The following is a 25,854-nucleotide window of genomic DNA, read 5'->3' on the forward strand; positions in this document are numbered from 1 at the left end:
TTCACCAACGGGGACGTTTTACGTCCATTGTTGTTCCCGTAGCAACAACATGGAGTATTGCTCGGTTATCTGGTCCCCGTTGGCAAGGATCCACCTTGATCTTTTGGGGCGGGTGCAGAGGTCCTGCACTAGGATTGCCCTTCGGAAAACAACTGGTGATCGATCCTCTGTCCTGCCCTGTTACGAGGACAGACGTCGGCTGCTTGGCCTTGCATCTCCAACCTGCATCTGAAGATCGCCGTACCCTCTCCCAATCCTCAGATGAGTTCCTTCATCTCGTGAGAGCCTTGATAATCGATCCAGGTTGGATCGATTACTATGCGCGACCTAACACTAACACTACCCTTTGCTGAACAGCTCCAAATCAAACCAAGCAGAAAGCGTCAGCTTGTAGTAATGTGCCCAAGAAGAACACGCAACAACACGCATCAATTTTCATCAACATCTACAAACAATGATTTATGTATTTTTATTAATTAACGAAACGTAAACAATTAAGAACTGTAAGTTCGTTCGGAATTTAGGAATTAACTTGGAGCCCCGTCATTGCTCGGCATCCTTTGCGTCTTTGGGTGTTGGTGGGCGCCGTTTCTGCAGCCCCGATGGCCCCGGCTCGGGAGATTTCGGCGACTTCTGTCTGCGACGGAAGCACGCCCAGAAGGAACTATCGTCATCATCGGACGAATCCGACGATGGGCCCGGGGGGTGAGGGCGTTTTACCCCTCTTTCACCGAAAATTACCGGTCTATCATCGAACGATACCCGACGGGCGGTTGCAGGTGTTGGTGGGCGCCGTTTCTGCAGCCCCGATGGCCCCGGCTCGGGAGATTTCGGCGGCTTCTGTCTGCGACGGAAGCACGCCCAGAAAGAACTATCGTCATCATCGGACGAATCCGACGATGGGCCCGGGGGGTGAGGGCGTTTTACCCCTCTGTCACCGAAAATTACCGGTCTATCATCGAACGATACCCGACGGGCGGTTGCAGGTGTTGGTGGGCGCCGTTTCTGCAGCCCCGATGGCCCCGGCTCGGGAGATTTCAACGGCTTGTGTCTGCGACGAAGGCACTCCCAGAAAGAACTATCGTCATCATCGGACGATTCCGACGATGGGCCCGGGGGGTGAGGGCGTTTTACCCCTCTGTCACCGAAAATTACCGGTCTATCATCAAACGATACCCGACGCTTTTGCCTGGGTGTATATGGCGGCCATTTTTCGGCCGGGGTGTCCTCATCACTAGAGCTTAACATCGATTTCGATAGCATGCCCAAAGTGCTATCCGAACGAGCAGGGCGCCTGGAAATCCATGATTGATCGAGCATCCAACACAGCTCATCATCAAGTGAATCGTACTCCGCCGTATCGTCTGCCGGAGCGTCGTCCATTTTCAGCGTGGAGTTGTCCTCTAGCGGGGCGCGCCGTAAACGAAAGGAACGAAAGAACCGAACGACATTATTGCATCCTTCATCACTTCACGTTCCACTTACCAGTAGCCTCCATTTTTTCGTCCGCTTCCTCGGGCACCACGGGCACGACGGGCACGACGACCGTTGCCTGCAGCTCGTCGGGTGTATCCTCCCCCATTGAAATGTCCTCCAGGACGGCCGTGCGTTCCATTTGGACCGGATTTTCTATGTTTTTTATCGGCGTTGAGGTCCGTGCGTTCAGCTTCTCGAAAGGCTCCATTACGTAATATGGTTTCGATTCGGCGGGGCTCACCGTGTACGGCATACAATTTCCATGCCTACTACGATCTTTCGAAATGAACACTTCAAACAACCGCACGGCAAACGGTTCCATTTGACAGCTCGCGTTGACATACCTTCAAACCGGTTCCGTTACAATGTAACTGCGCGACCAGGCAAAAAATATTCCGGCGCAAACAGATTACGCCTTGCCGCCATGAGTTCTTCTTTTATGTCGCCATTTTGTTTTCTGTTTTCTTCCAGGGATAAATCCTTTTCCTTTGCGAAACGTTTCAAACATTTCAACACGGACTCCACTGGTTGTGTTACATGCACATTGTTGTCAAATGCTTGTGGGAAAACAATCCGTCCGGTGAGGGGTGTTGATTCCAAGCTTTCACGGTGCTTATTAGTGAATTTTTCGTAATTAAGGGAAGGAAATGAATATCCGGAAAAAAATGTTCCGGTGAATGTCAAACAGATAATTAGTTTCTTCTTCTTTTTCTTCTTTTAGGCCCACATTTCTTCGCACGCAGCATCACCGGTTGTAACGGTTCTCCGGTAGGTGATTCCTTCCCATGTTCCACCACATCCTGCACGTAAACGTAAACGTAAACACCGGCTAGGGCCAGTCCTTAGCAGAAGTCCGAGAGATTAACACTTTCAAACTGGTACACTGCTTCCAGTGAACGGTCTTTATTGCCGGTCATTACAACGGCCCGGTATTCAACGCATTCAACCTCAATTTAAATCCTAACAGCTGTGGGTCGTCGGTGTGAGACTCGCATACCATGTACGCAAACGATGACGAAGCTTTTGACTGACGACAGCTCACAAGTAGCATGGCAATTTTCCCGGAAGCGATGTTGAATAGCTAGACAAGGGGACAAGGGGGCAAGGGGGCAAGGGTCCGTGCTTACCACCAGTACTGCAGACGGTTGATAGTGGTTCCTCACAGTTGTACCAGCTAGATTCACATGGTATCTGTACTGCTGCATACAGGCCGCCTTAAACACTGGGGCTAATAGTCGCCTGCATTTGTGAAGAATCGTTGGCGCTAAACTAGCTGCCTGCGTTTTGTTGAACAGGATCCATCAATCTACGTCCGAAACAGTGGTTTGGTAGGTCTGAAAGAAGGAGAAAATGCTGTAAATGTTCTGGACGCTTACCATCTCCAGGAGTCGAACCGTACCATCATACCCTACCACACACAAGATCCAATTGAGCAGGCTGATTCACAAGAATGATTTTAACCCACCAGTACGAAACACATTACAATGAACGTGTGCGAGTGAGAGAGCATCAAAATACGCTACCAATAAGATGCCAGATTCGAATCTGTAGCTAGTTCGCATAATTTTATTCAACTTCAATTCCCATTAATAGTTATAAATTTATATCGACCCGTAGTTTTGGGGGGAAATAGGGCACGCATAGAGCATATTTGTTGCATAGATTTGAAGCTATAGGGTGTATTATTTTTCTTAAACCGTACGACAAGGTCCATGAATAGATGTATATTTATATATTTTTTGAATTCTTCGTCTACAGGGCCAGACCATTTTGCACGTATATAATTTAAATTACACAAGAGTATTATGCGCTGGTAAAGCGAAGTAAGGTAACTTAAATATCTATACTGATGTTCATAATATCGGTTTTCTTTGTATTGTACGACTACGTTTGCTCCTTCTTCTGGTATATGTAAATAAATTCTTACTGGTTGCGTTGCGAGTACAAGCGAAAGCTCTCCACCAGACTATGGGGTCGCGTTTAACTAAAAGATTTAAAAAATGCACATTCGTTCGTAAATTCGTACTATGCGATCGAAAAAGGGGATGGAGTGGAGGGGGTGGGGGCGGACTAGAATATATCGCTATAAGTATGATTATTTTATAATTCATTCCTATCCCTAACTCTATCAAGGTTTTGCAGGTTTGTGTGTGTTTGCTTGTTTCGGGCTAGTTGGTAATAGGTAACATGCGACGTAACAGAGACGAAAAGAAAGGAATCGAACACCCTCCGGAGCCCCGACTAACCGGCCAATGGATAAATCATCTGACCGATCCCGACCAGCAGCAAACGGTATCGCCTATTCTATTAAGCAAGCCGCGCACGTGTGTAGGATAGTAAAGTATTTGTTTCAATTGCTACCATCCATGAGATAAGCTAGCTAAGATTACGCGAAAGAGAGCGACAGAGAAAAGGAAGCTAGCTGTGCGCCATTACTTCTTAAGCGCACCACCGGGAGACGTTTTCAATGCACCGAGCTTGGATGACTGCTTTCCCGCCTGGAGTGTGGTCCGCTTCGGCGGTGGAATACGACTCGGTGGTGTGTTAGTTTTCTCACCCTTCGGTAGTGGGATTTTCGACACCGGTTTACCATCCGGCTGCGGATCGGCAGTCCCGCCAGCCGGTATAACCTTCGGCACGTGCACCGACAGTGTCGGTTTGTCCAGCACGAACGTATCCTGGCGTGCTATACCGATCCCGGCGGCTGCCACTGGCACCGCTGGTGGTTTGAGCTTCTGCTTGCTGCCGGGTGGCGTCACGTCCGGTTGAAGCTTTTTCGTCGCCGAACGTTGAGCGTACGGTATTGTGGCGTGTGGTTTCGCAACCGGACGATGGATGGGACTGCCGATGGAAGGTTTTGCCGGTGTTCTGCCGGTAGTAATGGCGCCACCCTTTGGCACTACCGGTTGCCGAACGCGGGAAACCTTCGTAACGCGTTCCACTACCGGTTTGGCGATTTTGGTCTGTTGCTCTTTCTTCACACTTTTCACATCTGGGCTGCTTATGGGTTTAACCTAAAAATAAAAAATAAATTAATTATTTAATAAATACAATCAGATAAATACTTTCGCGTGCGTGTGTGTGGGTGTAGTTTCTATAGAGTGAGTCTTGATTTTTAGAAGATTTCCCTGGTCTTTAACAATCTTTTTTAGCCAGAAAAGCTGTGTCTTTACGATTCGAAGGAAACTATAGTATCGAAAAAAAGCTAAAAGTAAGTATTGCAGTAACATTAAGGAAAATAGGTTTAAAACACATGTAAGTCAAAGGTTTCTAAGTTGAAAACAAACCAATTATAAGTGTGTAAAAATTACACATAAGCCTGACTTTTAATCAGGTAGATAACCCTACTAATTTCGCATAAGTTCCTGAAATCTTTCGAACCTATCTTTCAACTATAGACGAGCAGAGACAGCCTCAATTTAGAAGGATTAACGAAAGGAAAGCAAAACATTTCAATCTGCAACTAAAGGTGAAGCTGTTCTGTTTCTACCGGATAGCTAAAAACTAGATGGAAACTATCAGAGAGGATTTCCAAACGGAAAATCAACCACTGACCAGATCTTCACGATGCGGCAAATCTTGGAGAAGATGGCGGTGCAGTAGATCCACTCCTATCATCTCTTCATTGATTTTAAAGCCGCATTAGACAGCATAGCCAGGGAATACCTCTCGATGCAATGAGCTCTTTTGGAATGCCGGCCAAGCTTACCAGGCTTGTACGAATGACAATGGCCAACATCACATGCCAGGTGAAGGTGGATGGAAAACTCTCAGGGCTCTTTGCTACCACCAAGGGCTTGCGCGAGGGAGATGGGCTTGCCTGCCTTCACTTCAGTCTGGCGCTAGAGAGAGAGCAATCGGAGGTGGAAGCTTCGGGAACCATCTTGTATAAGTCAACCCAGATCCACCGACAACAATATTGATATTGAGTTACGCGCAAGGGTACTGACTGCCAACCGGTCATACTACAGCCTGAAGAAACTTCTCCACTCTAAATACCGGTTGCGACGGATGAAGCTGGGACTGCACAGAGCATTTATAGTCTCAGTACTCACATACGACTCAGAGATATGGACTCTGTCCAAAACTGACGAAACCCTCTGAGCCGCGTTCGAGAGGAAGATGCTATACGAGCTGTACGATGATCTCACCATCGGGGAGCGGATCAGACACGCCAGGCTGCGGTGGGCTGGTCATGCCATGAGAATGACACTTGACGATCCAACCCGTAAAGTGCTTTTAGGATTGTTGCCCTAAGCCGAGTAAGTAAGCTAGTAGTAAATAACAAGCTAAAACTAGCATTTACACAATCGAAATTGATGGCAGAACCTGTGCAGGGATACTAGAACCTGGAAATTCTCCTTTTGCAGATATTCGAACAACATGATAAATCGAATCATACTGGTAAAGCTCCAGAGACAGATATACAGATATTACAGGGTGTTAGCGTTTATATAAAGTGTAACAATTCAGCCGGCGTTGGTAGCACTAGCATGCCATTTACCTTGGACTCATCCGCCTCTTTGTTGATGGAAGATTCACGCTGTAACTTGCGCGTCCTCGGTGAGCCGGGATTGGATACGACGCGCACAGGCTTTATTACCCGACTCGTTGCCACCGTCGTCGTTGTCGTTGCCGTCGCCGTTGCCGTCGCCACCGTGGTCATTGTCGTGGTTGTCGTGGTCGTCACCACCGGCGTCGTCTGCTCTTCTATAGGCGCAAGCGAGATGCAATCGATTGAATTAAGCACGACCGGGATGTGCTGCACAAACGGTATCGACATTTGGTTCAGAATGGATGGTGGTGCTTCGCTCTCCAGATTGCCAAACGGCATCGACATTTGGTGCAGAATGGATGGTGGTTCTTCGCTCTCCAGATTGCCTTCGTCGTCCACAATCAATCCCACCCGCGGATCACCGTGCGGACGATCGTTCAGCGCCAAGGCAACCGTTCCACCCGGCCCCGTTGTTACCTTTTCGCCTATCTTGAACTGTACGCCGGTCACGATCGAACTGCCTTCCTCCGGGTTAGTACGCACGTGCCGTTCTTCCGCCTGGGACACCAGCTCCTGCGTAAGCCGTTCGACCGACTGAAGCATTCGTTCGGGGTTTTTGTGTTTCGCGTACGTACCCCCATCGATAGTCTCGCTCACGGCCGGTTGCTCCATCATCAGCTCGTCAGACCCAGTCTGGGCTGTGCGAGCGGAAGACATGTTCGCCGCTCTCACCACTGCTCGCTCGTGGACCGCCCGGTGTGTGGCGTGTCCGGCGGTGCTGCTGTTGCTGGTGACGACCGTGCTCGACACCGATGACGGTGGCAGGCTGAAGTACATTGTTGTGCTGTCGGTGCTGTCGGGTGTATCGGTCGGTTGGGGCGAATTCGCTCCCGGTGCCCGGTGCCGGCCACCGATGGCCGACCGGGCCGATGGTAAACAGTTTTGCGTTTTGCTTCCTACGCCTTGCGACACTTCGAAGGCACCGACACCCTTCGACATCGCAGGCGTAGTTTGCACGTTTTTTGAATGGGACGACGTTTGCTTCGGGCTGATGGTCGGGTTGGAGGTGCGCTGCACTCCAGCGATCGTGAGCGGCAACAGTTGTTCTTCGCTGTCGTGCTGTGAGGAAGAGGTATCGCCTCTCATCCCAACCGGACGCATTCCTTTTTGGATGCATTCGACCAGCAGCTGATAGTCTTCCTCCTGTTCCGAATCATCGTTATCCTCCGGAAGACTGTCGTTGTTGGTGGTGGTTAACGGTTGTGACAAATGGGGCGGTGACATCCAACCGTGGTTCATCGGACGATGGTTCGATGTAGCTCCTTCGTCACGGTGCCCGAACGAAATATTCTGCTGCAGCAATTCCTTCGTATCATCGTCCGTAATATCGCCTAAAACAGCAAACAATTCCGCGGCAAAGTGGCATTAGTGAAGGATGGACCGTAATAGGATTAACATTTTTTACATGTGATCGATGACAGTATCGATAGTGACACATTACTACATTAGATTTTCATTATTGAAATAGTAACTTTGAGATTCAATTATCTCTAACCTCAACCACTACCAATTTAACCAGATTTTTTATAATCATCATAGGCTTTGTCAACTTCATACATGAAATTAAAGTAGACGAAAAAGATCCAGGGTGCTTTTCTTCCTTTAAAATTATTAACCAGAAAGCTGACCTTCTATCTGTCTGTCTAGAGAACAATATCCGAGACTCAGTCATGAAGAATGTCTTCTATAAATAAATCCTGAACCTTCTTCTTCCTTAGCACCACTAAAACCTCCAAAGGTCTCAATCTGCCTGTTGCGCCTATGAGTAGGCAATCCGATTAACATGAATTTAATGTAAATATATTTGTATAGTTCAGGTTTAGGATAGGCATTAGTATTAGTGTAATATTGAGACTAAAATAGGTGAACATACATTTGTAATTTTAATCTTAAGGTAAACCCCAAGCGAGTCACAGCAACGATCCGACAGAAACCAGTAGAGCTATCGAACACTGCCATTCCTGGCTTTCTGTGACTTGGTTTTACCCGTAGCAAAGTAGTCAGCACTGTGTACGGGGAGAAGGTCTATATAGGATTTGAACCTCGGTCCTGCCGTGTGAAGACCGTCTCCATTACCACCTTGGTTAGTGCCTAGCTAATATCTAATTTTAGCAGAATTAAAAGACTTTTAGACTTCCTCTTTGACATCTTCAGGAAGTCTTATCTAGCTTTTACTTGATAGTTTCGATTTTACCGCCCCTTCTACATCAGCAAAAACGGCAACCGACCAGAAAAAAAGGCTACAGTTTGCGCCCATCGCGGTGCGTTATAACAAGAATTGGACTAATCTTACCACGACCATGCTGCACCTTCCCAGTGATACCGGCTGCAATCGCTTCATCCAGCAGATGATCATCCGTTTCGGATTCGACCGACGGCGAGCTGACCACCACCATCTCCCGCTTCTTCGGAAAGCCATCCTTAACCAGCGAATCAATCAACTCTCGGTCCATACTGGTGTGCAAATAGAAAAGAGAAGATAAATCGATATAGTATATGAATAAACGTTGGCTTTCGCTTTGCAATCGAACCTTTCCAGCGACTTATCCCGCATCGTATCGGACGCCATCGTCAGCTCCGACAGGGCCGACACTGTGGAGAAATTGCACGGACTGTCCTCGATGTGGAACGGGTTCAGCTCATCGATGGCCGGCGCCATCGACTCGTTCGTCCGCATCATCTTGAACGGATTCTCCTTGATCACCGGGCCACCACCTCTCGGTCCCATCAGCGGGTGGGATTGTTTCGGTTTTGGCATACCGCTCAGTATGCATTCCTCCAGCAGCCGATCATTATTGTCCGACAGGTTGGAGCTGTCGTCCGAATCGTGCCCATCATCGTTCGTCGTCGTCGCCGCCGCATTATCGTACCGTAGCGGTGGGAATGGTGGGCCTTTCTTCTGCTTAGCCACACTGCGCGCAACGACACTGTTCATGCCAATGCTGATACAAGAAGCCAACAGCTCATCATCCTCACCACCACCTGCATCCGAATCCACGTCGGATGCGTGTCCCTCGTCCGTGGTGATGGTGGCATTAGTCGTGCCACCGCTCATCATACCAATCAGCACGACATCGGCCGGATTCGGCAGTACCGGTGGTAGGGACGGTAGGGAACTGCACTCCTTCGCCAACCGTCCCTCTGCCAACAGTCCTTCCTTCCCATCCATCTCACCCTGCTTAATCTCATCCTTTTCCTCCAGACTAAGGTTGCTCAGGCTGGTGGCACACGAAAACTGAGCCGGCGTGTGCTCCACATTAAACTTACTAACCGTGTCCGCAAACGCACCGATACCATCATCATTCCCAACGCGACAACCATCACCACCACCGCCCTCATCACCGTCGGGCGGTAGGATTTTCGGCAGCATCGGACGCTTCATTTGCGGGTGTGGTGAGTGCGGAATCGTTTGTGTTGGCGAGTCCGGCAACTCCGACGGTGACATAACGCCCGACGCCATCCGGCTAAACTCGCTCACAATCGAGCTCTTGTCATCGGTGCACGCTGGTTCCGCACTCGACAGCGAACCCATCGAGCTGGTGCGGGAAAACATGAGCGGTGTTTCATCCGCACCGGTGTTAAGAAACGAAACCGATTTTCCCACCGATCCTCCGGTAATGCTGCCGTTCGGATCACCGAGTACTACGGCCGTCGACGTTAGCGATTGTTTCGTAATATGCTGCTGCTGTTGCTGCTGGTCATGCGTGTCCTGCTGCTGCTGCTGCTGCTGCTGCTGCTGCTGTTGCTTGTCCTGCTGTTGTGTTTCGTGCTGCAGATCGATTATGCTTAAAGATGCTTCGCGGCTAAAGTCGGGCGTTCCCTCCTCACAGTAATTGAATGGTTTGTCCGGTGTGTTGCAACCCGTATCACCGTCACCAAGAATGGCCGGTCCACGGCCGATTGGGATCGGGTTCGATTTCATCACCGGTCCGCCGGCAATACTTTCCTCTCGCTCTGTTCTGACCACCGCCTCCACAGCCGTTGCAACCGTTCCGACCTCAGCCGGTTTCAACGGTGCACCAGCAACGGCCCGCAAATCACTCATCGAGGTGGCGCTGGAGATGATCTGCGGTGTACCCTCGGTGTAGTAACATTTAACGGAATCTTCCGGCATCAGCACGTTTACGGTTGGATCGTCCCGTTCTCCGCTCGCTCGTCGCCTGTACCCCTCCACCGCCTCACGCTCATCATCCTTTTCCTCGTCCTCCTCCGAATCGGACTGATTTTCGGCGTAACGCAACGAGTAATCCGTCAGCTGATCGATGTCCGTCTCCTGGTAATCGTACGAATGCTGATGAAGCCGTTCCTCCGTAAACCCGTAATTGATTGGCGTTTCCGGTTCTGGGTCCGGGTCCGGAGATGATCCAACGTCGCGCCCAATCCCACCCACATCCCCACCATCGGTCGTCTCGCTTTGCTTGCGATAAAACGCACAGCCCAGCTCTTGCTCCATCGCACGCTGCTTGCGTACATTCAGTCCAGGTTTCGCCTGCATCAGTCCAGACTCGGCTCCTTTCCCGCTCCACGCCACACCACCATCCGTCTCGTGCAGATTGCTAACGGGTACCGCCACCTGTGCCGCACGCTGCACCGGCTGCTGCTGCTGCTGCTGAAGATTCTTCAACGCCAACCTCGACCCATTCGAGATGATATTATGCTTGCTGTAGATGAGCGAACGCAGCATCGGTATCGCACCGTGCTCACGCAAAAATCGCTGATCCTGCTCGTTTTCGCTCGACAAATTGCCCAGCGTACCGCAAGCATTGCTTACCACCGTCAGGCTGGGCGATTTAAGCTGATCGAGCAACAGCTTCAAACACTGCTTCTCGCGCAGTACGCGCCGATACGCTTCGCACTGTGCGATATGGCTCGACACGTTGCGCAGTATGCCGCCTGCATTCTCCACGATGCTCCACGTCTTGCTGGGTGCTTCGTACGATAGCAGATCGATGAGAAACTCGAGCGCCCCGCTTACCTCGCAAATCTTTGCCCGATTCTGTGCGCAATGGTTCGAAAGATTCCACAGCGCGGACAGGATCGATTTCAGCGTGTTTTCCACCGCACAGCGCATCGCCGCTTCCGTTAGCAGCGTTACCGTTTCGATCTCTACCAGCGTTTGCTTCGTGATGGCGTCCGCACGCCAGGAGAGGTTGCGCAGAACGGATGCGGTCACCTGGACCAGCTCGGTGCAGCCGAGCTGCGATACGAGCGCCCGCATAAAGTCACGGTTCGAGCACAGCAGTGCCTTATTGTTGCCCTGGCCGAACGTAAGGTTCGTCAGTACCATGCTCGCGTACCGGCGCATTTCGATGCATTTCAGTGCATCCGGTGTGGCACTGCCGTGCACGTGATGATCGAGCTGAATTAGCGAGGCGATGGTTTGCAGCGCCCCGAACTGACACATCGCATGCCGATGCTCCTCGTCGTAGCTGATCTTCGCCAGCGTCCCGATCGCCTGTATCGGATGACGTTCCGGGTCCGGTGCCGGGTTTGACGAATCCTTTTCCACCTGAATCGTTTCGTCCACTTCCGTGTTTTGGCCGTTTTCACGCGATTGCTCCTTCAGCAGGTCGGTATAGTCGATGAGCTGATCGATCAGCCGTAGTACCTTCAGCTCCCGGCGGGCCGATCCTTCATCGACATTGCACCGGACGACATTCACCAGCGCGTGCCGTGCATTGCGACGGGCGACCTCGTTCGGCTCGTTGTGGATGATGTGCACCAGCAGCGGTACGCAGCCCGATCGGCGCAATGCGGAACACTTTTCCTCGTTGCGGGACAGCTCCAGGAACTTGCAGGACATTTCCAGCACGTTCGTGGAACCGAGCATCGAAAGCAGCGAGTACACGCATTCCATCTTCGGACCGACTTCACCCAACTCGCGACGATTTAGCGAATGATGCTGTTGTTGTGGTTGTTGCTGCTGTTGTGGTTGCTGCTGTTGCAGCGGTTGCCGCCTTGGTGACATTGCTGCGGGCCGATCCTTCAGTGGCCAGGTACTGCCAGCCCGCGTTCCGTTCACCATCCCACCGCCACCCTGCTTGGCAGCCGGCAGTATGTTCAGTGTGGTGACCGTTGCCGTAGTTACGTCGTACGATACATTCATGATCGGCAGAGCCTTGGTTGCGTCCAGCGACGCCACCGGTGGTGGACGCTGAAAAAGTAACGACTGTTCGCACATCACCGTAGCGAGCGGCACCCGTCCAGTCACATCCATCTCCTCCTTCGCTTCTATGGATAAAATTTCCTCCTCCGCCTCCTCCTCCTCCAGCTCCTCCTTGGCCGCTCCATTCCAGCAGTGGTCGACCAGCTCGGCGGGCGGTTTGTTGTCGTAGTCGAGAAAATGTGGCTTCCGGGATACGGCCAGCTCGTCCAGCTCGAACTCATCCTCCAGGGACGAATCGGCCGGCTTGCCGAAACTTTCATCCGATGGTTTTGGCATCACGCACACACATACACACACACATACACGCTCGCGCAGGGAAGAAGGTGTGTCGTTTGCACCACTGTTTTTCCTGCCCGCTGTCCTGCTCTTACTGGTTTTAACTGTCCGTGACTAGAAAAAATGATTCGCCCGTGCTTGGTAGTATACAATTTCGCAAATATTCGTCCGCCTGGTGCAAACCACAAAACATTCCGCTGGCCATGGTTAACATTGGTTGCTCCTTTCGGTAAACATAATCACACCTTCCGAGGAACATCTCGACCGCCATCGCTTCACCACCACACCGGAGGACATTTGGTAAGCCGTTCTCTATTGTTTTTTTTTCGCGTTTTGTAGAATTTTAACACCCAACTTTTTAAAACACGCACTCACACGCACAGGAACACATTCAAAACAGATTGATACGAAGCTTGTTAGCTAATTTTTCACGTAACGAGAAGGGGTTTTCACGGGGATTTCCCTTTTATGCACTGTTCCCATCCACCCAGAACCAGGATACACGATAAAGCTGGCGGAGTTATTGAGCATTGAACCTTTTACACACACACACACACTTCCTGTTTTAAACGCTTGCTGGTTGATTTTTCCGAGCAAGGAACAACTGCAAAAATAATAACATTCAAGCCTAAATTTTGTTATTTACTGTTCCAGACCATCTTTTCACGTCTTTTCTTTCCGAAAACCATTCTCCTATGCGTTTGGAATAAACCTTCCCAGAACTGTGGATGAGAAAACAGAGCAGAAGGGAACCGACGTTACATTCGCTATCTCGCTCTGACCAACGCGTTCGCTCGGTGGTGTAATGAGTGTTACGTTTATAACACCGCGTTGCACACTGGACCAACTTCATCATGTTTTGGTGCTGTCATTTCGTACAGGCTTTTAGTACAGGTTTTGGATATGTTTACAATAAATTGATAAAAATCAGTTTTTTTTGTTTTCTTATTTTACAATAAATTGTAAGTGATTAAAAAAAGCATACAATTTTAATATGATTGAAGTAAAATGTACCGCACAGTGGGTGTTATTCGTTCGCTTTCATGTATAATTTGCTTGTACTAATAACAACATTAGGTCGGACCGGTTGGCCGAATCGGGCTGAAGGAGCCTTCACACGGCCGGGTTGCGTATCAAATCCCGTCCGGACCGACTGCCCCAAGGAATAAGTCAAGGAAGCCAAGCTGGTTGGCCGAGACCTCTTGAGGTGGTAGAGTCAACCACGAAAATTTACGTTATGCCATGTTTAAATGTGAAGATAAAAATGGATCTGGTCCTGGAAGAGTAGCTAGTTTATGCTTTGATACAAAACAGCTCATTCAACACAGCGAACGGTACGCATATTTTGCTCCGATTTCCGTTCTGTCGATAATTCGTCATAAATCGGCCTGTTCATGCACGTTTTAAGTCACGGCGACAGAGAACGAAGCAAAATTCTGATATTCGCAAACAGAGCACCTCATTTCAAAATAGAACAATAGCAGCTCGAAAGTGATGCCTGCATTAGCCTAGAACAAACTCATTACTCATAAATTTCATCAAATCATCCAAAATGGAACATCACAACGTAGGCTTGTACTCAATAATGGAAATGTACGTTGCAAAACTATGAAATATTAATTTATCAGGGTGGTCCGGTGGCAGATGCGCCAGTGCAGACCACTCGGCAGGACCGGGGTTCAAATCTCATCCAGACCGCCTCGCCGGTAAGCAAGGCTGAATACTTTGCTACGGGTAAAATCAAGTCACAGAGCACCAGAAATGACAGGCCCGAGACATTTCACAGTTGTAGTGCCAAGGAGGAAGGAATATTTCAGTTTATTATATTTTTTTAAACAAATGGTAGAATATGGTGTTTATGTGAACAATTGCTTCTTCTTCTTCTTCGGCTTCTTCAACTGCTCATGGTAGAGCATATCTAACTATTCTTCTTCAGGAATCTCGATTTAGTGATGCATCCAATCTCTAACATCCAAATGATCCAGCCAACGAACGACGACCATCTACCTGGTGGGGCATGAATCCGGGGACATATGGTCGTAGTTGCCAGTCTTTGTATCCAGAAATGTTGCCAGGGCAAATTCATGAAGTAGCACAGGAAAGCCCAGAAAGTCTCCTGGATTCTAGTGCCGTATCGTGGAAGACGCACGAAGAAGAAGAAGACGAAGGATATGAATCCAACATCCTCATTAGAGATAAGAATACTCACTCTTTTTAATAATTCGAATCAGATTTTTTTTAAAGTGTTCTGGAGCGTGATCATTCACCTTGTTGCGTCCCTAGATTTGCGCTGCCTTCGTTGTTTCTGATGACACGATCGTACCAAGATAGCAAAACTCCTCCAACACCTCGTGATCGTTGATCGCCGTCAACCAATGAGGCGCTTAACCATCCAAACACTTGAGGACATTTTTTTTATTTTCTCTGCAATTATAAATAAGTGCTAGCTATTCTGGCCACGAATATCGCATCATGTGCGACACGAAGAAAAAAAAATCTAGACAAGAAAACGAAAGCAAGCTAAAGCTCTGACGAAAGACAAATTCTTGCGCATAGCTTACATGACATCAGGGGGACCATTAAAGCAGATTAACTTTGAAGGATGCTGCCTATACCCTACCGTCATCCTACACTAACTCCACTCTCCTTCAGATGAATAACAAACAAAAAATGACTCAATTATGGATTAATATCAGCTCTTGACTAATCTTACAGTCGTCGATGGCGCGCCTGTTCTTATCGAAAGTGTCGAGATAAGAGGACGACCTGCCGGTACGGGAACATAACAGCTCGGAGTAGAAAGCAAACTACCGTGGCAATGCAAGCACCGCACCATAAGCTTTATCTATCTGTTTTGTGATGTAGAGCCGATCAAAACGGCAGAACTCGAAGTGGTAGAAAGATTAGGATAAAGCATTCACCTTACACCATTCACCGTTTGTATATATTTTTTATTGAGATAACATATTTGGCACACGTGTCCACATACTCTCGGTGAGTATTTTATGCACATAACAGAGAACAGATTAACACAAAAAACTACTGATCTTATTTAAAAGGTCTACACAATTCTAATGTCTTTCCTTCCTCTATTGGTCCGCTTCTTGCCCTGACGAACAAATCGCAATGTAAAATTGAACCATTTTTTGGCAAGTCGTTTGGTGTATACTGGAATTCTTGTTTTTGGTCTAGCTTACTTGAGCAATTCGCGGTAAAAAGTAACGTTGTTCCTGTAGACTTTGTTGGAGAGAACCAATGGTTTTTTTTTTTTCGAAATGTTGTTAGATATTGCCGAACCTCAAATTTTGAACGTGAGCAAACGGTTCAGCATTCTTATTGAACACACAACATCAATGATGCGATAAACGGAAAGAAAAAGTTATCACTGTTCGATTCCCTCCCTTAAAAAAAAACCTGTGTGTATGAAAAGGCAATAACGCACGCTATCCTCTCGAGGGGTTATTTATCGATAGCATATTTCGATAAATCAAGCCCCGTATAGATAACATTATTCAGCAATTGAAAATTGCCTCGCACACACCCCGGTGTTCACGGGTGTGCACCTGCTTAGCCAACACCAGTATCAAATCAGGTTAATGAGTATTGAGCGTGTACCTATAGTTGTAGGGGCAAACCAACTGTCGTTTGCTGCCGGTTGTTCTTGTACTCTCTCTATCTTATAGCCTATAGTTGCCATAATCTCAACTTTAACTTTAACCTTAAAACTACTGCTCGGTCGCGTCGTCTTAACGCTAGAATCCTTTGCCTAAGCTACGATATACGATTTTTTGGAGCCGAGCATACACGTCATAAGGCGCCATGACAGTATGCTCTCGTATTTAATCAGATAATGTTCAACAGGTTTTTGAGAACAGATAGTTCCAGCTGCAGTAAACTTGTACATTTTCGTCTAGTAGTCAATACCTATAATCGTGCCAACCGTGCTGGTGGTACAGTTAGTGGAGTTGATGCTCAGTGCACGTCCGTGCACATCATGAACGTTCGTTGAGGTTGTAGAGATGTCGGGGAGTCTTTACGCATTGCGTACGACCCGACCCAAAAAGAACGGATCGTCCTCCGGGCTCTCCTGAACAGCCACGCACCACCGTCATTCGCTGTAATTACCCGCCTCCCGTTTGATCAGCTGGTTGATGGTGAGGTTGAGGCTGCCCGACTCTTGCGCGGGTTCACTTTGATGGCTTGCGTTAGGGCTGGTCTGGCACAGGTTGGTCGCCTCCGTACTGCCGGACTGCAGGAACGCGTTCGCCAGGTTCGGTAGCGTGAGAGATTTGGGTGAGAACAGGGGCAACGCGGACAGGCCACGGTTCGCTGCCAGCGATGCCGCCAGCTTCATCGTCTTGTAGTCTTTGCGCAGATGCTGCCGGATCTCCGTGTGGCAGTGTTCGTTGTTCGTCACGATGATGTCGCCGGTGTCGGTGGTGGTTACCCGCGCCTTGCAGTTATACTTCCGGGACAGATTGCACTGCCAGTACTTCTTATCCTTCCGGATGTACTGTATGCCGAACGAGTGGCCGTCGTGGACGAGCAGCGGTTTGCCGCGCTGGCTGAGCATAAACTCTAACCGACCCTGGAACCACTTTTCTCCCGGTGTCACTGCAAAATGAGACCAAAAGAAAGGAAGGGCGTTAATCGCAAATATGCCGAATGCGTTACAGTGTTGCGTTTGCTTGCTTGTAGCGAGGTGTGGTGTTTCGTGATCGGTCAGGCTTGTACGTGAGACATGGTCATATACAGCTGGAACGAGGGTAGACAGGATAAATATGGATGAGAAATGGATGGCAAACTAAATACGGCATGGGGATGGCAGTCGCTCCATGCATACCTACTACTGAACCAGCATTCTAAGAGTGATGAACGGATGTCGATATGGGGGTTTTTCATTAATGAGAGCATGCACTGTAGTGTAGTATGTGAAGGTATTAAGATGGTTCAGGGCAGTGTTGCAGGATATCTGTATGAAGGTCAGAAGAGAAAAGGATTTCACATGTTTGTCTACATTCTTATTAGGTTATGTTAGCTATATCGATATGAGATTGGAATTTGTTAGTTTGGTAAGTTGGCTTTCAGTTGCAGCAAGATTAGAGACCTCTTTCTGAGAAGCCTTTCTACACTATCAGTAGTGACAACTACCCATATACAGCTTGGGAAGCATTTAAGAATGTTTTAACATATCAAGTGTTTCAAGCCTCAATAGCTTCGATGGCTTTACCAATGATCCTATACCACTACGATTTGATCTATAATAGTTGCTACACGCCGGAGCTAATCACTCACATCCGTATAAAAAGACGCGATTGATAATCTGCCTAGACCATGAGCAGCGTCAGCTAGCGAGTTCACATCCCTCCGACTTCATCTCGCTAGGGACCCATGTGCTTTTCGTCTACTCATCCCTCAAGAATCGTTGATAACGATTTCCGATGTACCCCCTTTTATCTGCTGATGGTTTGCGATCGCGTGGTCCATAGATTCAAAATAGATGTAGATCCGTGTAGAGCACATTGGCAAACAGGTCGTAAAAACTGCGTCAAAAACGCGCTATCACCAAAACGCTCGCTGCTCTCGGCCATCGCTCCATTGCCCTGATCTTACACGGTGTAGAGCAAGGATAGAAACCTATAGGCTTTGCGCGGTACAGTTTTGTCAAAGTGTACTGGCCTGCTTTTTCTGTTATAATTATCTCTATCTATGTAACGAAACGATTAACCACAAACCCGGGCCCCATGCCACCCCAAGACATCCCACCCGTACACAAGGTTCCATGCACGGTTCAGGAATGCGCAACATCCAAAGCGATACGCGGGATCGCATCATTGCCTCCCGAAAAAGTCTGACACCCGAATTAAAATTACGCCCCATCGGAAGTGATTAAGTGTGCTCCAGATTAAGATGGGTGGTACCGAAGTGATCTAAAATTAAAGAAAGAAAAAAATTGGAACGAAACAAAAAATCCCGTCGGGGACTCGGACATTCTGCGAGTTCCTGCAGGGTGCCCCGAGTTGATAAAAAGCAAATCCGCTCTTACTAAGCAACGGCAGGATGGGTCGCCCATGTGAAGACGACACGGCAACAGCACCGGACTGGAGAAGTAGTCAGCCAGCCAGTAGGGTAGGAGTAGGGGGCCTGGAATGGGTAAAGTTCAACCTCTAACCTTCGCCTCGCGATCATACGCCGCGTTAGGCAACGACAGGGTACGATCCGAGACTTATCTCTACACACTGAGCAGCGCCCCCGGGATGTCGTTTCCGGAGCGATCGAAGACAAAGTTTCCCAAATATCATCTCCCCGAAAAACACGACCGGCCCCAGAACGGCCACGCACGGCTTAACCTCAAACCTTGCCCCAAAACAGGCTGCGGCGACCGGGCGAGGGACTGTGATTATTGGTCCGCCTATCGAGCCTATGTCATGCGCACGAACTCCTTCAAAGTTTCCGCTGCTGGAAGGTGAAGCAACAACAACAAAAAAAGTGTGTGTATATGTGTTCCGAATGAAAATATAAAGGTTATTATCAGTCCGCGATGCTGTTTGCGCTCGGCAAGCGGAGAAGCGAGCGAGTAGTTACGGAGGACCGTCAACCGTAAGCATCATCCGATAAGCCCGGACTGGATCTTGCGTTCAATATGGTGAAGCCCGCTGCTCAGTGCGATCAGCAAGATGAGCAAGCCCGCCCAAGGGTTCGGCTGACGGATCGGAACGCCTCGGCAGGAAACGCCATTACCATCTTGCCACACTATCTAGCGGGCTTATTATCTATCTGGACCGCTAGAAGTTTTAAGCTCGGCTGGATGTTGATGCCACCGGGCTGCTTAACGACGCGGCATACGACTCCCTATCTAAGCTTCTCATGCAGCCGCCATCGCCCGTGGTGTAAACTGTGCGCGGTGCAATGAGTGTTCGGCTTTATCCTTTATCAGCAAACGAGACTTATCGGCCCATCGATGTGTTTGGTGTTCAATAGAACATTCCCGGGAGCGCATCCACCACCTCAGCCGTGTGGTGGTGCCTTCCTACCGCAACACCCCGCATTACTGGATAAGCCGTGTAGCGGGTTCGTTGGGCACTTTACAAGATCCAAGATTGCTTCAATTGCGGCTCGGTATGTGAGTGTGTTACCCCGATATTACCCCGACGTTTATCGACACTTCACCAAATACCCAATTCAGGTGCGGTATCTCCGGGAGGCAAAATGGGAGGGATTACGGACATTCTATCGGGTGGCGCACTGCAACAGCCTGCTGCTGTACGTACTTCGCGCACGAACTAACGGCTCATTAGCGCAAAGCGAAAGCCCGGCTAGTGATAATAAGCTCCAACAAGTTGATCGAATTGCTCGGTAAAGGCTGGAGAGGCAGATCGGCACTTGCAATCAGCGTCAGCGGTCGATAGACAAACAACTGATCCACTGACGATCCCGTCCGAACACACCATCTACGAATGTACTTCTTCGCATGGCAGCACTTTCCTGGTATGTGTATGTGTGTGTTTTTTTTTGTTATATGGATGAAAATGAGATCACAATATGATGTGGTAACCTTTGGCATTACGGATGAACAATATTTATGATATTGAGCACGAGTAGGTAAGTGATGCGAGCGACGCGGCCGCGCCAAGGCGTATCTGGACGGGACGCGCGTTAACAGCAAAACGCCGCGCGATGATGCGCGCCTGCGGCTGGTGTGCACTGCAAAAGCGCAGTGTTCAGCGTTTCAGGATGAGAAATGATTGATATTAGAAATTTGTAAACAGTAAACACGCAAACCTTATCATCGTGCGCGGCAGAGCTTATCGCCCTGCTCCGCGGAGGATAAACTAACACATCCCTTCCCGACCGGACATCCCCTGGAAGCTGTTGTTGGTACGTGGTAGCCTAGTTTGATAGTGATCACCACCAAACCGGTGGTTGCGGTGTACGGGTGTGTATGCGCGAATGACCACGAAATGCGTTTTAATCCCCGGCAGAAAGGGTCAACAGGCTTACCTGGTGCGGTTTTTCCACCGGAGGTCGCCACATTCCTGCCCGTGCTCTGCTTCCGTTTGTCCGCTTCGCTGGGCGTTGACTGGACGGCGTCGGTTAGCAGCTTCATGCCGACGCTGTCGTAGTACGTCCACAGCTTATCCCGCTCGTCCATCGACGAGGTGTGGGATACGGCTCTCGGTGACATTGTCTGCTCGTGGGTTGATGGTGGTGGTGGTTGAAGGTCCGGTTCGCGCACCGGTGGTGTCGTTGCCGGTATCACCGGTGACAGATCCTCCGGCGGTCCAGCCTGATGCTGATGTGCCCGATGTGCTGGGGACGACACCTGCTGCACCGTACTCTGTACCTTGTCCCGGGCCGCAGTGGTCGTCAGCTCGACCGGGCTCAGTCCCTGCCCATCGGTTAGCTGCTCGTCGTCCGAGTCCGGTGCGATGCGTTTCCGGTTGCGGGGTGCCATATACTGCGAGCGGACACTGATCCTCGGCGGTGTAGCTGCATGATGGTCGGCCGTGATCGTGTGATCGTGATAGCCGAGAAAGCTAGCGGCGGTGCGGTTGTGCGTTTGATCTTTGCCCAAATTTCGCAGCATCGCCACCACCGGGATGAGGTCCAAGTGTTCTGCGGCCGCTACCACGTTCTCCAGATCACCGTCGTAGATGGTCGCCTCACCGTAGTACAGGAACTGCATGATGATGCGCATTACGTGTGGTGATACATCTTTCAGCACCACTGCAACGAAACGGGGGTAGGGAGTGTGTACACGGATATACAGACAGGGGGCATGCGAGATGTCGACATCGCGTCATATCGCCCGGGCGACACGTGGTCGAGCGTCGTCGTCCTATCAGCGGTGAGCACAATGTATGTGGTATCGAAACACAATCGGCACATTGCAACCGAAGCACTCATTCACGCGTGATATCGAGAATGATAAATCTATTACCAGTAATCCTGCGGGACACTTCATTACGCTGATATCAGTCTAATATACGGAATGATAGCCGCGCGCGGGGAAGTGGAGGTACGACGACACACGGCCAGAGCCAACCCGAACCGTGCTTCTTTGGTATCAACACCTCTTCTTCCTCTTCTTCTTCTGTTTTGTTTTGTGCGTATCTGTATGCGTGTGTGTGTGTGTGTGCGTACTCGAACACGATCCTCACGGGCCAATTGCCAAAGGGGGGAGAAAAACGAAAGAAAGATAATGCTACTTCAATGACTATTCCCACCTAGACAAGCCCGTCGCAGATGTCGTCCTCAGGATAGTTGTCGCAAGGCATGATAGCTTACTGTTACCCAATACGCGCCGGATACACCGGCGATACTCGCGAGCCAAACAATAACGCTCGTTCGTTGCTGTTTATCAAAGCAGGGCTTTGGGCAGTGATATCAACCTATTTATCTACCGGACGGAAAACCTTTATCTCAAGCTAAGGCGATAATTTGTACAATTGAACCGATCGGGCGCACAAGTTGTGAACAAATAGACGCTGTGTGGCTGGCAGCCTCACACAGAAGCGCTACTACCGTGGCCCGTTTTTCCCGGTTCCCGGAGAAAATCGTTACCCTAGAAGGTGGTTGATAGGTGCGTGTACAACACGATAAGTAACATGACAGTAACAGACAGCAGCAGGAGTGTATCAACACGCTCGGAGCAGGAAGCGGTAGCTAGCGAGTATCGTGTCTTGTAAAACACACGCGTACCGGCCTATCATGCGCTACCATGCGGACAAGATAATCTATCTTTGAATGATTTGTAATGGAAGATGATATTCTCATGTATCGGCAATATAGCGACAACGAATGTGAAGGTTAAACATCCATCCAACATTCCATACCTTGCTGTGGTATAATCTTCTGATGGTGATGTCTTCTTGAGGATATTAATCAACGTAACCTAGGATATCTCTTGAAGTCTCTCGACCAACTTGAGGCACCTTTGGAAAAGGGCGGATAACTTATGCTAATATGTGATCTTTCTTAATTAATTCTTCTAGAGGCTGTTTTGTGTGTAATGAGATCGGTTATCTTCTTGGGATCATCTTCAGGGATAGGGACTTCGCTGGCGGATTCTTTTATCCCGAACGATCTTCAGTGGACAAGAGACGTGATCGCGGAGCGCATAAGTACAATCACGATGGATCGGGGATATTGATGCGCGGGACTACGTATCAAAAATAACAAATTTAGTTTAATTTTAATTGTACATTAAGAAGCGGGGACGGTCCAGTGACTTCACACGGCAGGACCGGGGTTCAAATCCCATCCAGACCGCTTCCCCGTACGTAAGGCTGACTACTTTACTACAGGTAAAATTAAGTCACAGAAAGCCAGAAATGGCAGGCCGAGACCTCTCGACGTTGTAGTGCCAAGGAAGAAGAAGAAGAAGCAATTCGGCCAGGCCGTCCTTGATGAACAAAAAAAAATGGACATTATGAGGAGACCAAGAGAGATATCGGTTGCTGTATCAGCTTTTTTTGTTGAATATACTTTTTTCTTGATGCTCAGCAGGTTCAACTCTACGGCGGTCCCGTTGGACCGCCAGTGAACGTCTGCAGATGACGATCTTCTTGAATCGTCTGATCCTCTCCTCAAAGCCATATTGATACAGGGAAGTCCTCGGTACTAACAGTGCAGCAATTAGTGTGCGAAGAGTGTCGTCTTGTTGATCGCACGCAAGTGTTTTATTGCATGATGAGTCATACTTTTCATTTTTATTTCTTGACCATGCTAATCAACCATCCGTCTCTTGGAACAATTATTCGCATAGAAAAATATGTTTGTTGTTGAAAAGAATTAAATTACAGCAAATCTCTGGAGTACGCTATACTCGATGTACGCCAATTCGCTTTACGCTAATGTTTCAAAGTTTTAGTATAATACTTATACACAATACTGCCAAAAATTATACTTTTCATATTAGTCTCAAATAACCATAAATGAATTACAAAAGTATGTTTATTCATACACACACAAACATGAACAATTGTCGATTGCTTGAATCCTTGTTTAGGAGTTGTCCAGCATAAAAACAAAATATGATTTTATGATATGTTCATCAATAGTTAATCTCTTCTTCTTCGGTGGCACTACAACCTCGAAAGGTCTCGGCCTGCCACTTCTAGCTTTCTGTAACTATTTTTTACCGGAAGCTGATTTGTCAGTCCTGCGTATGAGGAGACAGTCCCTGATGGGATTTAAAGCCCGGTTGTGCCGTGTGACGACTGATGCCTCTGTCGCCTCGGCCACCGGACCGCCCCCATCATTAGTTAATATTACAACTTATATTTCAGTAATGATGTACAATTACAGATCTACGTTGATGCCACCTTTGAGACTGATTTAATAAAACTTACAAGCAATTATTTTTTTCCAAAGTAAGATCAGACATCCCATTGGTCAAATTATTGGTCAATTTCAAAATTGAAGGCCCTGTTTTAGAATCTCAGAACTTTGATCAACTTGTTGAAAAATTTTTTGGTGTTGAAAGATATTCAAACTATCCGGTCATCTTTTAAAATCACCGTTAAAACTCACAGTGATACATACATCACGTCCACAACCCTTAACATATTTTGCATAAAAATGACTGCAAACAACGCACTAACTTACCAGTTGTGTTTGTGTCGTTCTGGGCCAGAATTTTATGAAAGTATGGGCTAACACTTGCGAGCAAAAATCGGTGCGCACGAAACAGTTCCCCTTCGCACACGATCGTACAATCCTCGTACGCATGGTGTTGCAGAATGTCTTTAACCGCACCATACAGCTCCTCGAAATGTTTCTTCCACAGCACTTGCTGCATGATGATGATGCGGCTGATGAGCACTGTGCCGAACAAACAAACAAAATTCCAATGCACCAATAACACACAATAGTGACGTGATTTTCGGCTCACACGACTTTTCACTTCTTACCGGCTCCAACACTCAAATGCAACTGAACGTACATCATTCGTACGCACCAAAACAGTCAACTGTACTAATACAGGGGTTTTTAGTACAGACAGCCTCGTCAGTCGGTGGCGATTGTTTATGTCAGGGATCGGCAAGCTTCTCGAGTCTTTTACCGCAAAAAGATATCCCTTAGGATACCTCAAATGCAAAAAATGAGTCCTTACGAGTGGTGGAATTTTTATTTTTTATTTCTTGGCTTAACGATCTGCCATCATACACAGATTTAAGCTTAACGGATCAAATCATATACAGACTGCATTCATACAGCTACAAGGCATCAAACGGTCTAGTAGGCTACAAGGTCTAGTAAGATACAATCAATCTAGCAATAAATGTTGCTAGTTTTGATAGCTCAGAATCCCTTTTCCTTTCTCGTCCCAGCTGAACGCCCGATATATGGGAGCTAAGAGCCTGACATAACATAGAACATAAGAAAATATATGGTTGTCAAATGCCCCTGTTGAACAACCATTATATGTCCCTGTTGTTAAATGGCTACTAACTGCAACAACAAACTGCAAGGGCAACAACTAAAAATTTGACACAGTCGTTTTCGGTCGTTTATTTCGGGAAAACAATTCTGTTGTCTTGGTGTTATGATCCCGTGTTCTCCAACATTATGTGTACACTCTGCGAACTTTTTGTTGCCAAGCTGGGCTACACCATTCCCGTAAGCGATGGAACTCACTATTTTCTTTCGGACCGAATGAATTAAACTGATGCGACAGATTGGTCCTTTGCCGGCCCCTGTTTTATGTTGATGATCGGCGGGGACCGATGACAGGCTTGTCGCACTTGTGCCAAGAGTGTCGTCTTGTTGATCGCACGCAAGTGTTTTATTGCATCATGAGTCATACTTTGCATTTTTATTCCCTGGCCATGCTAATCAACCATCCGTCTCTTGGAACAATTATTCGCATAGAAAAATATGTTTGTTGTTGAAAAGAATTAAATTACAGCAAATCTCTATCGAGTACGCTATACTCGATGTACGCCAATTCGCTTTACGCTAATGTTTCAAAGTTTTAGTATAATATTTATTCACAATACTGCCAAAAATGGCTAAAGTCTGAATCTTTGCCTCCCCCCCCCCCCACCCCCCCACTCACGGAAACTCATTTTTGCAGGTGAGTTACCTTAAATGTAGGTAAAAGTTAAGCAAAAATGTGAGAAATAGTTGTAACAATTATTTATAATAATAAATAAATATTAAATAAATAATAAATAAATAATAAATGAATAAATACTTCCAATAAAAAGTGTGAAAAATATACCCTTTTGGGTAACTCAGTTGCAAAAATGAGTATCCGTGATTGGGGGGGGGGGGGCATCTATTCAGACTTTAGCCCCAAAAATTATACTTTTCATATTAGTCTAAAATAACCATAAATGAATTACAAAAGTATGTTTAACAGCACACATAAACA

At 48.0% G+C, this 25,854-nt stretch overlaps 3 protein-coding genes across 4 annotated transcripts; all 3 read right to left on the minus strand.

Moving 5' to 3' along the window:
- Positions 1 to 505: 505 nt before the first annotated feature.
- Positions 506 to 1,856, minus strand: LOC118509346. The gene is made up of 2 exons (XM_036049868.1): positions 1,486 to 1,856; positions 506 to 1,403 (listed from the first exon to the last, which is right to left on the minus strand). The coding sequence occupies exons 1-2, from the start codon at positions 1,796 to 1,798 to the stop codon at positions 544 to 546; spliced, it is 1,173 nt and encodes a 390-aa protein (XP_035905761.1). The 5' UTR covers positions 1,799 to 1,856; the 3' UTR covers positions 506 to 543.
- Positions 1,857 to 3,014: 1,158 nt separating this feature from the next.
- Positions 3,015 to 13,249, minus strand: LOC118509356. The gene is made up of 4 exons (XM_036049878.1): positions 8,563 to 13,249; positions 8,325 to 8,485; positions 5,981 to 7,362; positions 3,015 to 4,490 (listed from the first exon to the last, which is right to left on the minus strand). Exons 1-4 carry the CDS (start codon positions 12,471 to 12,473, stop codon positions 3,909 to 3,911), a joined length of 6,036 nt encoding a protein of 2,011 aa, XP_035905771.1. The 5' UTR covers positions 12,474 to 13,249; the 3' UTR covers positions 3,015 to 3,908.
- A 2,154-nt stretch (positions 13,250 to 15,403) lies between these two features.
- Positions 15,404 to 24,429, minus strand: LOC118509364 (protein abrupt-like). 2 transcript variants are annotated; one of them, XM_036049889.1, is made up of 4 exons: positions 24,084 to 24,416; positions 20,475 to 21,200; positions 17,166 to 17,228; positions 15,404 to 17,087 (listed from the first exon to the last, which is right to left on the minus strand). In XM_036049889.1, exons 1-4 carry the CDS (start codon positions 24,274 to 24,276, stop codon positions 16,582 to 16,584), a joined length of 1,488 nt encoding a protein of 495 aa, XP_035905782.1. In that variant the 5' UTR covers positions 24,277 to 24,416; the 3' UTR covers positions 15,404 to 16,581. The 2 variants fall into 2 exon arrangements, with proteins under 2 accessions (XP_035905782.1, XP_035905791.1); XM_036049898.1 differs by lacking the exon at positions 17,166 to 17,228 and having other exon boundaries at positions 24,084 to 24,429.
- Positions 24,430 to 25,854: the final 1,425 nt, after the last annotated feature.

This window comes from Anopheles stephensi, chromosome X (genome assembly GCF_013141755.1).
Source record: "Anopheles stephensi strain Indian chromosome X, UCI_ANSTEP_V1.0, whole genome shotgun sequence".
In the NCBI taxonomy this organism is placed as follows: Eukaryota; Metazoa; Arthropoda; class Insecta; order Diptera; family Culicidae; genus Anopheles; species Anopheles stephensi.